At 46.5% G+C, this 14,304-nt stretch overlaps 1 protein-coding gene across 1 annotated transcript in view; it reads left to right on the top strand.

The window, feature by feature from the left end:
- Maml2 (mastermind like transcriptional coactivator 2) overlaps positions 1-14,304 on the top strand; it is a 318,634-nt gene that overhangs the window by 227,453 nt on the left and 76,877 nt on the right. Inside the window, 2 exon segments of the mRNA XM_032910711.1 lie at positions 612-2,071; positions 2,073-2,214. Of these exon segments, the coding sequence (XP_032766602.1) occupies positions 612-2,071; positions 2,073-2,214 (1,602 nt within the window).

Below are 14,304 nucleotides of genomic sequence, written 5' to 3' on the forward strand. Positions count from 1 at the left end.
ATGGTAATCCGGATCTCTCACCCCTCCTAACACTGCTATTCCTTTCTTTGCCTGTTCATTTAAGGACATTAGAAGCCCACAATGACCAGGGGGAGTCCGAGCTTCCAGTTCAATGGAATGTTTGTTGTGGCTCCTGGTAGGAGCACTCCCCTCTCTGGAACCAAGGTACCCTTAGGTACATAGAAACTTTGAAACCAACCTGGTATAATAAGATCCTGCCTCCAAAACAACAGAAAAATAATCAAGTTGATTGTTTTTTAATTAAAGGTTTAAAAGTTGAGCTTAGAAGCCATAAAGACGTCTCGGGGGTTAAGAGCACTGGCTACTCTCCAGAAGGACCTAGATTCAATTTTCAGCACCCTCATGTGACTCACAACCAGCATTGACCCCAGTTCCAGGGCATCTGATGCCCTCTTCTGACCTCCTTTGATATAAGCCATTCAGGTGGTACACAGACATACATGCAAGAAAGGCACCCATATACATAGAATAAAAATGAATAATACCTTTACAATGATTTTTAAAAATTAAGTATAGCATTGCTCTTGTTTAAAGGTACAATTAGATCGGAATCTTAAACATGTCTGTTTTGTTTCCTTTCTGTCCTTCAGCTCCAGGGCTCTTTGAAAAGAAAACAAATAGTCAACCTGTCTCCTGCCAACAGCAAGAGGCCCAATGGCTTCCCTGACAGCTCATTTCTTGACATCAAAAGGATCAGAGTTGGGGAGAACTTTTCGACGGGTCAGGGGTCCCTCCCGGTGAATAATGGACAAAGTCATATGATGCCAGGGCCCTTGCCCATGAATCAAGCACCCCTGAGGAAGACTAATGCTCTACCACCTTCTGCACATTCTCCTGGCAACAACTTGTTTAACATGGGTTTAAAAGAGGTGAAGAAAGAACCTGGGGAGACCCTGTCTTGCAGTAAGCACATGGATGACCAACTGACGCAGGAGAGTGTTTTTACTAACAGGTTTGGGGACGACCCTGGAGATCAACTGATGGACCCTGAGCTGCAGGAACTGTTCAATGAACTGACCAACATATCAGTGCCTCCCATGAGCGACCTGGAGCTGGAGAACATGATCAATGCTACCATTAAGCAGGACGACCCGTTTGGCATTGACTTGGGTCAGCAGAGCCAGAGGAGCACACCAAGACCGTCCCTGCCCATGGAGAAGATCATTATCAAAAGCGAATATTCCCCCGGCTTGACACCAGGCTCTCCCCAGCTGAGGCCCCCTTCAGCTGGCCCTGCATTTTCCTTGGCCAACTCTGCACTCTCCACTTCTTCCCCAATCCCCACAGTTCCCCAGAGTCAGCCTCAGCTCCAGACGGTATCAGGAGCAAACAGGGCCCCGCCAAGCTGGCAAGAAGTGTCCCATGCTCAACAGCTCAAGCAGATAGCTGCAAACCGCCAGCAGCATGTACGGATGCAGCAGCAGCAGCAGCAGCAGCAGCAGCAGCAGCAGCAGCAGCAGCCACCTCCCAGCTGGCCAGCCTTGCAGTCCTCTGCTGGGCCATCCCCAGGGGCATTCGTACAGGAAAAAATCCCCAGCCCTTCCTTTGGCCAGCAACCATTCAGCCCACAGGGATCGCCCATGCCTGGGGTGACTGGCAGTAGCAACCAGTCCAAAGCAGCGGCCAATTACACGTACAAGGCCAGCCCCTCCGCCCAGACGGGACACCTGGATGTGCTTCTGCAGCAAAAGCCCCAGGATCTCAGTCGCGGCTTTATTAACAACCCACACCCAACCTTGGAGCCCCGACATGGCAACACCAAGCCTTTGTTCCATTTTAACTCAGACCAAGCAAACCAGCAGATGCCTTCCCAGAGCAAGCCTTCTCTCCTGCATTACACCCAGCAGCAGCAGCCACAACCGCAGCTGCAGCAGCAGCCGCAGCAGCAACAGCAGCAGCAGCAGCAACAGCAGCAAGGCTCACTGGTAGCTCAGCAGCAGCAGCAGCAGCAGCAGCAGCAGCAGCAGCAGCAGCAGCAGCAACAACAACAGCAGCAGCAACAGCAGCAGCAACAGCAGCAGCAGCAGCAGCAGCAGCAGCAGCAGCAGCAAACCATCCCAACCCACCCAAGCTTTATCGAGCCAGCCTTTGCTAAGGTCGCCCTTGCCACTTCAGCAAAAGATCATGCTTCAGAAAATGCAGAATCAGTCCATTGCTGGCCTGGGATATCAAGTCACTCAACAGCACAGACAGGTAAGGACTCCAGTACTTGACCCCAGAGCTCCCACGGCGATCAGTGTGGTAATTGTGCTTTGAATACTCTTATGCTTTTGGTGAGACATGATTAATACCGGAAACCCAGTTGTCCTGGTGGGCTCACAGGGGCTCTATTCTCTTGGTACATGTAGAGCAAGCACTAATGGGTCCTTGTACACTGTCATTGCTTTTGGGTTGTGTAATGACCAGTGGTTCTTGCCTTGGTGATATATCCAGTTGTCAGTCATATCCTGATATGCTTGGTGTTCATTCATCCAACCAGAAAATCAGACTGATATGCACTGGGTTCGCGCTACTGTGAAGACATAGTGGTTATGGTTGCACATTGGAATAGGCTAGAGGTGATACTGAGAGCGGCCTCCGAGTGACTAACTGTTGTGTTTAGTTCTCAGCCACCTTGACGGATCTCACTTGACTCCATGCTCTCAATCTGTTCATCAGCCCAATGTCTGCAGACACCATCTAGAGGCAGGGCCAAGCCCTCTAATACTACACAAGCAATGGCAGGCAGACTCAAAGGCCTTCCCCAGTGAGTGGAAATCAGGAGTGACTTCCATAAAATGATACGACTGGGAAAGATAACCGTGAATATAGCAACTAATTACTACTAATAAAAATAAATCCACGGCTGTTTTATGCCTTCTGGTTTTACATTAAGTAGAGGTTTAATTTTAACCTGGCAAGCATGGTCAAGAAATGTATTATTCTTACAAAACACATACTGCAGAGTAAGAGCTGATCCCTGGGAAACTTGACAGAGGAACCTCTTTCTGGAAGGAAGGAAAGAAGGAAGGAAGGAAGGAAGGAAGGAAGGAAGGAAGGAAGGAAGGAAGGGAGGAGGGAGGGAGGGAGGGAGGGAGGAGGGGAGGGAGGGAGGGAGGAGGAAGGAAGGAGTTTGAATATTACATTGTTCATGTTGTTGGTAGGTGTGTGTCACCATAGGGCAGCAAGCTTGAGGTAGAGGATGGAATGCCACAGAGTGACAGCCAGAGAGGTAAAAACCTCTCAGCCCCCCCCCGTGTGTGTGTGTGTGTGTGTGTGTGTGTGTGTGCACATATGCATTCTAATTATGAGAGATGGAAGGGACTTGGGTGGACAAGTATATATTTTACAACATTACTATGACATAATAATCATATAGTCTATTTATAAAATAAAAAATTTTAGATGACTTAAAAAATACATCATAAAACTTCCTTCCAATGACACATGTAAGCATTTTTTTTCTGGGTGAGCATGGGTTCAAATTCTCTCTGGATACGCTCCTTGCTGTGCCTTTTCAAGCAACTTTCTGAAGCTCTCTCAGTTGGTCCTTCAAGCTAAGAGTGGATCACGGGTGGTAAAATGGGATCTGCTAGGTTTTTGGATTTGTACAGAGAATGGAGCAAGGCAATTCCCAATCCAGACTACATCATAAGTGAGGATTCTTCAGATTCTCATAGAAAGTGCCATAAATAATCAAAATGTTCCCTTTAACAGTGCAAGCGCTTGTGGAGAGGAAGCTTGAGATTTACACAAGGGATGTGAGTTCTAACATGTAAATGGTGCTGCAGACACAAAAGAGTACTGCGACACACGTGTAACAGGTCAGTCTCTCTGACCTAGATTTACAACCGTGGAAACAGGCAACAGTGAGATAGTAATAAATACATGTACTGATGACTTACTCTACAGAGAGGACCACCAACAATGAGATACTAACAAATACAGAGGCGAACGCTAGCAGCAAACCACTGAACTGATAACAGGGTCCCCGTTGGAGGAGTTAGAGAAAGGATTGAAGGAGCTGAAGGGGTTTGCAACCCCATAAGAACAACAATGCCACCAACCAGAGCTCCCAGGGACTAAACCACTATCCAAAGACTACACATGGACAGATCCATGGCACCAGCTGCATATGTAGCAGAGGATGGCCTTGTTGGGCACCAATGGGAGGAGAAGCCCTTGGCCCTGCCAAGGTTGGACACCCCTCCCCCAGTGTAGGGGAATGTCAGGATGGGGAGGCAGGAAGGGGGGATGGTTGTAGAGGGGGGATGGTTAGGGAGGGGGAACACCCTTAAAGAAGAAGGGGAGGGGAATGGGATAGAGGGCTTATGGATAGGAAACCAGGAAAGGGAATAACATTTGAAATGTAAATAAAAATATCATGTACTGTAAATATATATCATGTATTGATGACTTACTCTATAAAGAGTCTGACTTCCATCTCTTTGACTTGAAGTACATCATTTAATTCTTATAAGGGAATTTGTCCTATCATACAGGTCAGAGAACTGAGGCACAGACAAGTTTCAACATCTTCCAAAACTCAAGTGATCAAAGCAGAGCTGGGAGTCTGAGGTAGCTTCAGAGTTGCACGATCAACCACTAGGAAATAGAGTTCACGGGCAGGGTTTCCTAGGAAGTGAATGCCACAGCAGATCATTGTAAGGACTGTCAAGGAACTTTTTCCTAGTATTAATCCCTAGTAAAACAATCTGTATAGAACGTTAAGATCTTTGCGGGACAGAATGCTTCTGACTTCTAGCCTTCGGAGCTGTTAACAAAAGGATTTTTTAAAAATCTGTGCCATCCTTGAGCTTCCTGATAATAAATACTGTGCACCTAAGAAAATACCCATTTCACAGGGGAAGTGTAACTATGGCGCTCCCACCACCAGCATCCTGCATCCTATGTCTAGACCCACTGCTGGTACCATGGGCTGCACACGTATCTGGATCGTCATCCCAGCTTCTAGAACTCAAGCCCATCAATGTATGCTGATCACTAAATCAGAAAACACCTCCCAGTGGTCGAGACCGTTTCCCCCTATCGCAATGAGTGTGCCAAGAAAGCGTTCATCTTTTAACGGCAGCCTTAAGAAGTGGCTGGCACGCTCGCTGAGAGCACTTCAGGCTACAGGTCTCTCATACACAGCAGCCAATGCCTTTCTATGGAATGGTTCATCCCAACGTATTGGCTTATCAGCACTCAAATGTTTTTTTATTTCCAAAAGATATTCCCTGTTGAACTAAAAATGCATTCTTTTTCAAAGCCATATGGCCAGATGCCTGAAAGTGTGAATATTTCTGTCCTAACATTGGATCTAAGCAACTCAAATGGATTCTATATTTGGTTTAGAATTCTCCATGTCTGAAACTCCTAGGAGGGAATTCAGCCAGTGAATGGATGGTTTGTTGTGACTGAAACACAGATTTATACATTCCCCCTTAGTAGAAAGCCAAATTCCTCAATCAAATCTTAAGAGCTCAACCCACTCCCCACACCTAGCCAAGAGGATCCTTCATTTCAACCATTGCTGTCAATCAAGCAAATACCCGGCTCTCCTCCCCACCTTCTTAGGGTAATTGCCTTAAATCCGAACACCCAGAAAATTGTTTTCAAGATGCAGCAAACACTGGTGAGGGAATCAGCTTAGCTCTCATATTCCGTCAATAGTTCTAACATTATTAGCCAATGAAGAAGGTACGGACAAGGATAGAAATTTTGTACCCGATAAAACTCTTTTCTTAATGGAAAAAAATCATCTTGAATTCAAAGTTTGCTAGAATATAACACCCAAGCCTATGCTGGAGGCTGCAAGTTACTGAAGGGTCATCAAACTGGGCCAGCAGCAGGAACTGGGTTCATGGATGAGACGAGGTTAGAGAAAAAAGAGATTTAAAGAGCTGACAGCCTAAGAAAGCTAGGAAGGAATCAGTATAGAGACCAGAGGAGGAGACGAGCCTACGGCCAAAGGGGAAGAAAGGGCATGAAATCTAGACAGAAGGCAGGAGAGAAGCTACATGATTACTTCCAACGGCCTGTGGCCATTTGGTGGCTTCAGTTATGACGTTCCTTGGCTACCTCTTGCCAAGAAGGAAAAGGTTGATACGGGCCGGTAATGGGCTATCAGCGCGAGACCAGAACATTGATGTTTTCATTTTCATTTCATCTTTGAAATTTACAAAAGTGATTGGTTTTAATACTTCATGAAGTGAATGCTTAGACCAAGACACAAAATGAATTTTTATCTGTAATTCTGAGCAAGTGCTTTAAACCCTCAGAGCTTCAGAAGAATTTACTGCCTTGCCTTCTCCCAATCCATGGATATCTTCAGTCTCCTGGTCTGTCCCACCAGAAGTCCAGAGACAAAACTTTCAGGTTAAACTCAGACCTGCTTCAGTCTGAACGTTGGCAGTACCTTGATTTTATGTACTCATGAATTCAAAAAATGCGGAATGCCTACTGTGTGCCAGGCACAGTTCTGGATGTGATGCTAGAGAAAGGATGGCGTGTAGAGATGGTCAGTGGTGGTGCACGCCTTTAGTCCCAGCATGTGGGAGACAGAGGCAGGCAGACCTGAGTTCAAGGCCAGCCTGGTCTACAGAGCAAGGTTCAGGACAGCCAGGCTACACACAAGAAACACCAAGAAAAAAACGAAATCTAGAATCAGTAACTCTGCACTTCTGTTTTGCTTGTTTAAAGCTAAATAATCAAGTAAATTTTTAAAGGAGCTATTCTGTCATAGTACAGATATATCCTACTCTGGTTGCTTGGTCCCTGTGTGAGGTTCATGAGCCACATCTCAAATAAAGACGACAAAAGAGCAGTTGTGTGCGCATGTGTGGGATACGTGTGCCAGTGTGCGTGCACACAGAGGCCAGAGGTCAACCCCTGGTGTTTTCCCTCAGGCACTGTCCTGCCCCAGGCTGGCTTGCAGGAAAGCCTGAGGGGCCCACCTGTCACCACTTCCACAGCACTAGTATTCCAAGCACACCTGACTTTTGCTCTGGGATTCGAACTCAAGTCCTGGTGCTGGCACAGCAAAGCCTTGACCAACTGAACTGTCTCCTCCACACACAGTGTAATTTTTTATACAAAGATCGTGAAGAACATAAGCTCGACTTCTTGCTTCATGCATCAGGATTTAAGAATCTGCTCACTCCCAGTTTTACAATAAGAAAAACTATAATTGAATTCGTCAATTCATGTAGTGAGCATGTGTCAAGCACCTACAACACATGAGAAACTGAGGGTTAAAGATCAGAGGACCCTCTGGGCATGCACTAAGCCTAAATTCCCAGGACAGCATGGTCCTCCCCATCGGTGAGCTTTTGGAAGAAGGCTGAATAGCTGCCTGCTTCGTAGATTCTCCCTGGACGCATGCACCACCTCATCCTGACCCCTCGTACTCCTGCATGACTCAAAGCACAAGCACGTGCCTAAGCCACCACAGGTCTTCCTAATCATGCTCGTCTACCCATCGACAGAGCAAGGTCTATCTGTGGAGTACCCCATTTCCATCCAGTTTTATTACATTATTCTGGCATTTTTGCTCAGGGCAAACAGAGTGTATTAGCACAGAACACCAACTCCTATACGCACTGATAAGGAAATAAACACCATAGTAGGGAAGGATGTCAGCCTTGACTCACTCATGATACACCAAGCCCAACTCCACAGTCAGGGAAATGGCGTCATTCTTCTCTTCCGGAGGCCCCTGTGAATGGCATGCCTCCACAGGAACGGTTAATGCATTAGGGGGTCATTCAGCCTGTTGAACGCCAAGTTCTGAACTAGGAAAAGAAAGGGTGCAGGGTTAAGACATAGATTTGATCCTAAAGATGCAAATGCAAAAGGGTTAATGGAAAACCTGACAGATCCGTCAGTGCAATGTGCATACATGTAGCAGCACGTATTCCAAATAGGTTTGCCTTTTCTAATCAATGGTCAGCTATTATTTATTTGCTAGAAGGGCTTCTCGGTTTCTTTCGGTGAAATCCAAAGAAATAAAAAAAAAAAAGGAGCACACACATATAATATATATTCAGAGCAGTAATCGGCGAATTTGCACAATCGAGGTTTGTTAGAGACAGAAAGATGTGAGACTTAGAAGGTTTTTACAATAAAGCATTCGAAGTTAGAAATAAAACTGCAAAAATGTTCAGCCTGGTTGGGATGAGAGAGGTGTCACATGAGTTGGTAATCTTACTGTTCTTGTTTGTGTGTGTTTCAACCATGGAAAATCAGATTTATATGTGCATCATCACAACAGAGACACGCATGTGTGCACGTGCCCACACACATGCACAAGGGTGCACACACAGATGAGGGGGGAGGGAGAAGAGAGAGGAAGGGGAGGGAGGGGAGGGAAGGGAGAGGGAGAGAGAGAGAGAGAGAGAGAGAGAGAGAGAGAGAGAGAGAGAAGAGAGATATCTAAACACATTAATTAGACTATTCTGATGGAACTTGGTGGGGTAAGTTTGAATTGTATTCTCCAGGAAATAAATCTAGTGGCATGTATAATGAAAACCCAATAGCTGCTGTCCTGTGAGTGACCTACAAAATCTAAACTCCCCCGGGATGCAAGTAAGGGAGAAGCTGACCTCTTTTTCTTCCTATTCATCCGTGAATTCCATCCCTCCTGAATCACAGGGAGCCCCGCACTGTCTTCGCACTGGAACCTGAATTTCAACTCTATCCATAGCAAGCAGGGAGCTCTGGCAGCCCTCCTTGGTGCTTCGGGGGTGAAGAAGTGCTTACTTCATGGGTACCACAGGAGGGCCGTGCCTCAGCTTCTGCCCTGTGTTTCCCATCTGCACTCTGGGTCCTTGTCCAACTGTCCTCATCCTTGGTCCTCCAATTCTCTTTCAGCCTTTATTATTTAGCAAGTTTGGCCTAGACGTTCCTGAAACTTCCCCCAAGGCAGCCCTCAGAAGGCACAGAGGCAGGGAGGCATGGACAATGGCCTCTTTATTGGCGGAGGTCGAGAGATGCTCCCTGGGGTATGACCCACGTTAGGGAAAGTCACAAGGGTGAGGAGTTGCCAGGCCTACGCCCTGTCCCACAACTCTCATGCACTGTGCCCATGGGCACACATACCCTGAATACTTTCTGGCCATCTCCCTTCTTGCTAAATGCTATATGGCTTCCTCCCGGTCTTGCCATATGCAACGTGAGCATTTAAAGTAGTAGTTGGGACAGCTATTTACAAACACCTAAATGTCTTCATTTTCCTGGGATAAATTTTAATTTCTTTAATTAAATCCCAAAGCCCTGTAGGACCCAACTCTACCCAGAGGTCCCTGACTTACGGCTCCTATTCTCACAGAAGACATGACACTCTGGTCTCCGGAAGGTTCGAATGGCTGGCCGTTTCATCTTCTTCCTCACTGAGTCACCCTTAAGCCCCAACCCACAGTCCTAGCCTTCCAGTTTCTGTTTTCAGACCAGGAAACCAAAGCATTCCCTCTCATCTGTCCCACGTGCCAAGCTGATGTGTAAATTCTGAAGGAGAACTTTCAATGAAGGCTGAACCCATCCATACCCAAGTACCATTTAAAAGAGTTTTATCGGGACTGTTTTAGGCAATTGTTTTCCGACATACTGAAGGCAATGGGGAGCCAAAGACAAACGGTGTAGGTTATTTGTATATCCAGGCCTCAGGTGTGTCCTTCACCAGGTAGGTCACTCAGACTTGTTCTCACTCTAGCTGCTACAGTCTAGAGGACTCCCAAGGGCTCGAGTTAGTGGCACAGATCTCACCGTGCGCCTGAGACTGTCATGTGCGGTGGCCTTGCGTCTGGGCAGCACCTGCTAACTCAGATGTACCCCCCATTCTCTCCATTAGCCTCATACCCCGCCTCTCGCCCCAATGCGGGGCTCCAGCCCTAGCCGGGAAAGGCTTGCTTCGTCAGCATAAAGTGCCTGATGTATTTTTAGTCCATCTCTAGACACGGCAAACCAATTCCTTCAAAGCCCACTTCTTACCAGTCCTTTGTGTCTCTCAACTTATTGTACTGCACTAGCATTTGGTTAAGCCTCTGGTCGACAGGATTGTAACTTCCTAGAAACTAGACTTTTGCCTTAAATTATGGTTAAATCCATAGAGGTTTTTTTTAGCCCCACATAAGACTTTGAAAATCCCAGAAGCCAGAACTTACAGATATGTAATTGAGATATTTTCTTGTCTTCGTTTACCTCCAAGAGCCAATAGAATATCTAAGATAAACTGCCAACATGTGGGCAGAGATGGCGGAAGAGGGAAGTGTCCCTTCCATCATTTCTGGCTGCTCCATGAGGTTCTCGTCCTCCAAGTGTTCCAGACCTGATACTGCCTGATTTATAAATTTTATAAATTTTAGGAAATGTGTGTAAATACAACAGAGAAAGAGGTCTGTCAGCAACCTTTGCCCTCTCCCTTTGGCACAATACGGGTAGATAAGAATTTTGACAAGCCTTCACTGATATATTCAGAACTGATGAACAGATAAGTATTGAATACTGAGATAAGCAGTTTATCAAAATTATAATTCCTATCCAGCTGTTAGCAAAGAGTGCCGCCCCTTATTTGTGAAGTGTCTTCGAATCTCGTAGTATTAAGTATCTGCCATTTTTCTGTGTGGTACTCGGTTCCCTCCTGGATCATCTCATCATCTGTTTGCTCATTTCTATCTCCCATCATGCATCTCTTTGGTAGCCCGTGGTCTCCAGCAATACCCCGACTGTATTCTCTAGACCAGCAGGTACAGCTAATGGTACCACTTCCTGCCACGGTCTGCACCGCTGTGTGTATTTCCTCCGTGGGATGCTCTGTTTCTGGATCTCTGGAGTTTTTCTGCCTTTTAAATTGACCCTTACTTGGGTGGACTGTGACTACTGGTGGCTTACTGGTCAGGGCATGTGGAATGGAGAAGTGTTAAACTCAAGGCTGGGGCTTTTGCTCAGTGCTAGAGATCTCATGTAGTCAGGTGAAAGACCCTGAGTTTGAGCCCCAGCACTTAAATAATTTTAAAATTAAAAGGGAAATAAAAAGCTGAAAGAAAGGCTCAGTAGTTAAGGATACACTGCTTGTTACCCCTGCAGAGTACTGGAGTTCAGTTCCCAGCACCCACATCAGGCAGGTCAAAGCTACCTGGCACTCCAGCTCGGAGGTCCTGGCACTCATTTCTGGCCTTTTCGGCTCTCTCTCTCTCTCTCTCTCTCTCTCTCTCTCTCTCTTCTCTCCTCTCTCTCTCTCTCTCTCTCTCTCTCTCTCTCTCTCTCTGTCTCTCTCTGTCTCTCTCTCTGTCTCTCTCTCTCTCTCTCTCTCCCTCTCTCTCCTGTCTCTGTCTCTCTCTCTCACTCTGTCTCTGTCTGTCTCTCTCTGTCTCTCTCTCTTTCTCTCTCTCATACACACACACACACACACACACACACACACACACACTCATAGATTAAAAAAAGTTCTCAATAACTTGCCAGGTGGTGCTGCCACACACCTTTTATCCCAGCACTCTGGAGGCAGAGAGTGGATCTCGAGTTCAAGGCCAGCTCGGTCTACACAGTGAGTTCCAGGGCAGCCAGGGCTATGCAGAGAAAATCTGTCTCCAAAATAATAATAATAATAATAATAATAATAATAATAATAATAATGACGACTACGGAGAAGTCATAGCCCATTTGAGGTAAAACTTTGAAAAGGAAGGAAAAAGAAACAGTTGAAGCCTCAAAACACGACTAGCATAGACCGTGTGATAGCTGCAGGTTCACTGATGCAGATTATGCAAAACAGCAGAGAAGGATGATGATTCTCACTTACAGAGCATCGAGTGCCCAGTGCACTCTCCGAGAGACATTCCTAAAAAGCCAGAGCAGTTGCTTCCCCTAACAAAGACTTCAAGAACAGAGGAGCTTGCTAACTGACTTAAGGCCACACAAGGGAAGACCATATTGGATATGTTTGTCTCGTTTTCACCGTGTCCCACACATGGCTTCTCATAGCCAAAAGGCCTGTAAACATCTTCTCGTATCTCTGCCTGCGAGTTAGCTCAGGCGTAACAGTGATGCAGGGTCAGATGATCGCTGTTTCTACTGCTCCCTCTGATTCCTTATAGCATGTGTGCGAGTATATGTGTAGGCATGTGTATGTATGTGTGTGCATATGTATGTGTATGTATCTGTCTGTATCTGTGTGCATGTCTCTATGTGCGTGTGTGTGTGTCTGTATGTGTATGTATGTGCTTGTGTGAGTGTGTGAGTGTGTGTGTGAGTGTGTGTGTGAGTGTGTGTGTCTGTGTGTGTATGTTATGTGCTTATGTGTGTGTGTATGTTATGTGCTTATGTGTGTGTGTTTGTTATGTGCTTATGTGTGTGTGTATGTATGTGCTTATGTGTGTGTGTGTGCCTGTGTGTGTGTATGTATGTGCTTATGTGTGTATGTGCGTGTGTGTGCGTGTGTGTGCGCGTGTGCGCACACATTCGTGTTTTGCTTTGACTCAAGCAGTAACTATTCTGTGTTCATCAGATTTCTAGATCACGTTTTTCTATGAAATCCAGGAACCAAATTGTCTCTAAAAGAGATTTCAGGATTTACCGTTCCCCAAGTTCCTATTTCTCAAGTGTTAGTCAGTTGCAGCTACTCTGGTTCTAAGTGGAAGGCCTGCTAAGCCTTTACTGTTCTTCCTGAGACCCCCGTGAGGATCCGTTCATTTACTGACATTGGGCACATTTGGCCCTGCTTAAGGGACACCCAGGGTTACTGAGGAGGAAGTGACCGAGCAGCTACGGTGCATAACTTTTGCTCTGAAGTGAAGCAGCCAGTCTCTCAGGCTCCCGTTCCTTGAAGTCTGACTGATCGGCTTCTTGGAAACAACAGGGTAGCAAACCGAGAAGAAGCATAGGGTCATTTAAAGGCGGATGAAGGACGATGGATCAACTGCTCTGTTTAAGGAGTGAATGTCATCCACCCCCTCCTTCACACTCTCATTAAGCCCTGGCAGGGGAGAGTTTGCTGTGTCCTGGCTGCTGTGCTGGCATTGACTCTGAGCTGAGACTCCTCATACCTGCCCTCCCAGCAGCCTTCACTTTGAAGTCAGTCTTTCCTCTTGTTTTGCTTTGTTGTTGTTTGTTTCTTTGTTTATTTGAGGGGTTTTTAAGACAAGGTTTCTCCTTCTGCAGGCCAGAGTGGCCTCGAACTCAGCGGTCCACCTGGCTCTGCTTACATTAAAGGCTCATTCTTAACTAAATTCTGACACACCCCAAACATTCTTTTACTCTAGAAACCATATGAAGAAAGTCAACTGGGTTCTCAGACTAGCCCTACACAAATGTCATTAACTCAGAGGACCGTGACATTTTCAGAGTGCGAACTGTAAATATTCAGTGTTCAAAGATATTTTTTCCCAGTATACATTGATTGATCTAAGAACCTTGGTGCAGATAAGAACGCGGTTTCTTTAGAGCAATGGAGATTTCTAGAATAGGGGGAACCCTGGGCTCCAGATGCGCACAGGATGCTGTAGAAATCACAGGGTAGGGACACCCACCTCAGCTTGGCACCCACGTCACCCCGTGGGAAAGGGAGCATGCGTGGTGTGGGAGACTGCTCTTGTGTATCGTATTTGCTGAGATGAAGGAGTTTGGAGCCCTCCACCGTATTTCCACAGTCTATAAAAAGAACAGTCAATAAAAGATGCAGACACCGGTCACCTGACCCAGCAGCGTGGCGCGCTGCACTCAACTGCCCACGGAACCAGGTAGACCATGCACCACATCCCTGAACGCAGTCAGCCGAACCACTCCCTCCTGAGAGAGTAGCAGTTACCTCACAGCCAAGATGGCCCCGGGGAGGCTTTGCCCGTGTGCATGGCGCGACTGGAGCCCTGCATATGTAACGCCAGAACAAAGGCAGGGGAGCAGGAAGACAGAGCGAAAGGCAGGAAGAGAAATCCCAGGAGAGAAATGAAAGGAAAACTGGGCCAAAAAGTCCATTTCTGATCAGCTGTTGCCCTGCTTACTGGTGCTTTATAAGACGGCTGACCACTTTTCTGTCACCGGCTCCAGAGGCAGACCAAGTCAGCAGTTGCCACAAAGGGCTCCATTTCTTTCCTCTTTATGCAACAGTCAGTGTTTTTTGAGTGAAGGAGAATAGAAGGGTCCAGTTCTGTTCTTGTTAAATTCTGCCACATTTTTTTTTCTGAATGTTTGAAAGAGGGCCATGTCTAAATGGACACGAACTCAACATGGATTCCAGGCCCAAAGGCCAGGCCCCAGTGCGACAGCTGTGATGTTTAAGTGCTGCCAGGAATTTCTTATGCGGCCAAG

The sequence above is a fragment of the Rattus rattus genome, chromosome 8 (genome assembly GCF_011064425.1).
Source record: "Rattus rattus isolate New Zealand chromosome 8, Rrattus_CSIRO_v1, whole genome shotgun sequence".
In the NCBI taxonomy this organism is placed as follows: domain Eukaryota; kingdom Metazoa; phylum Chordata; class Mammalia; order Rodentia; family Muridae; genus Rattus; species Rattus rattus.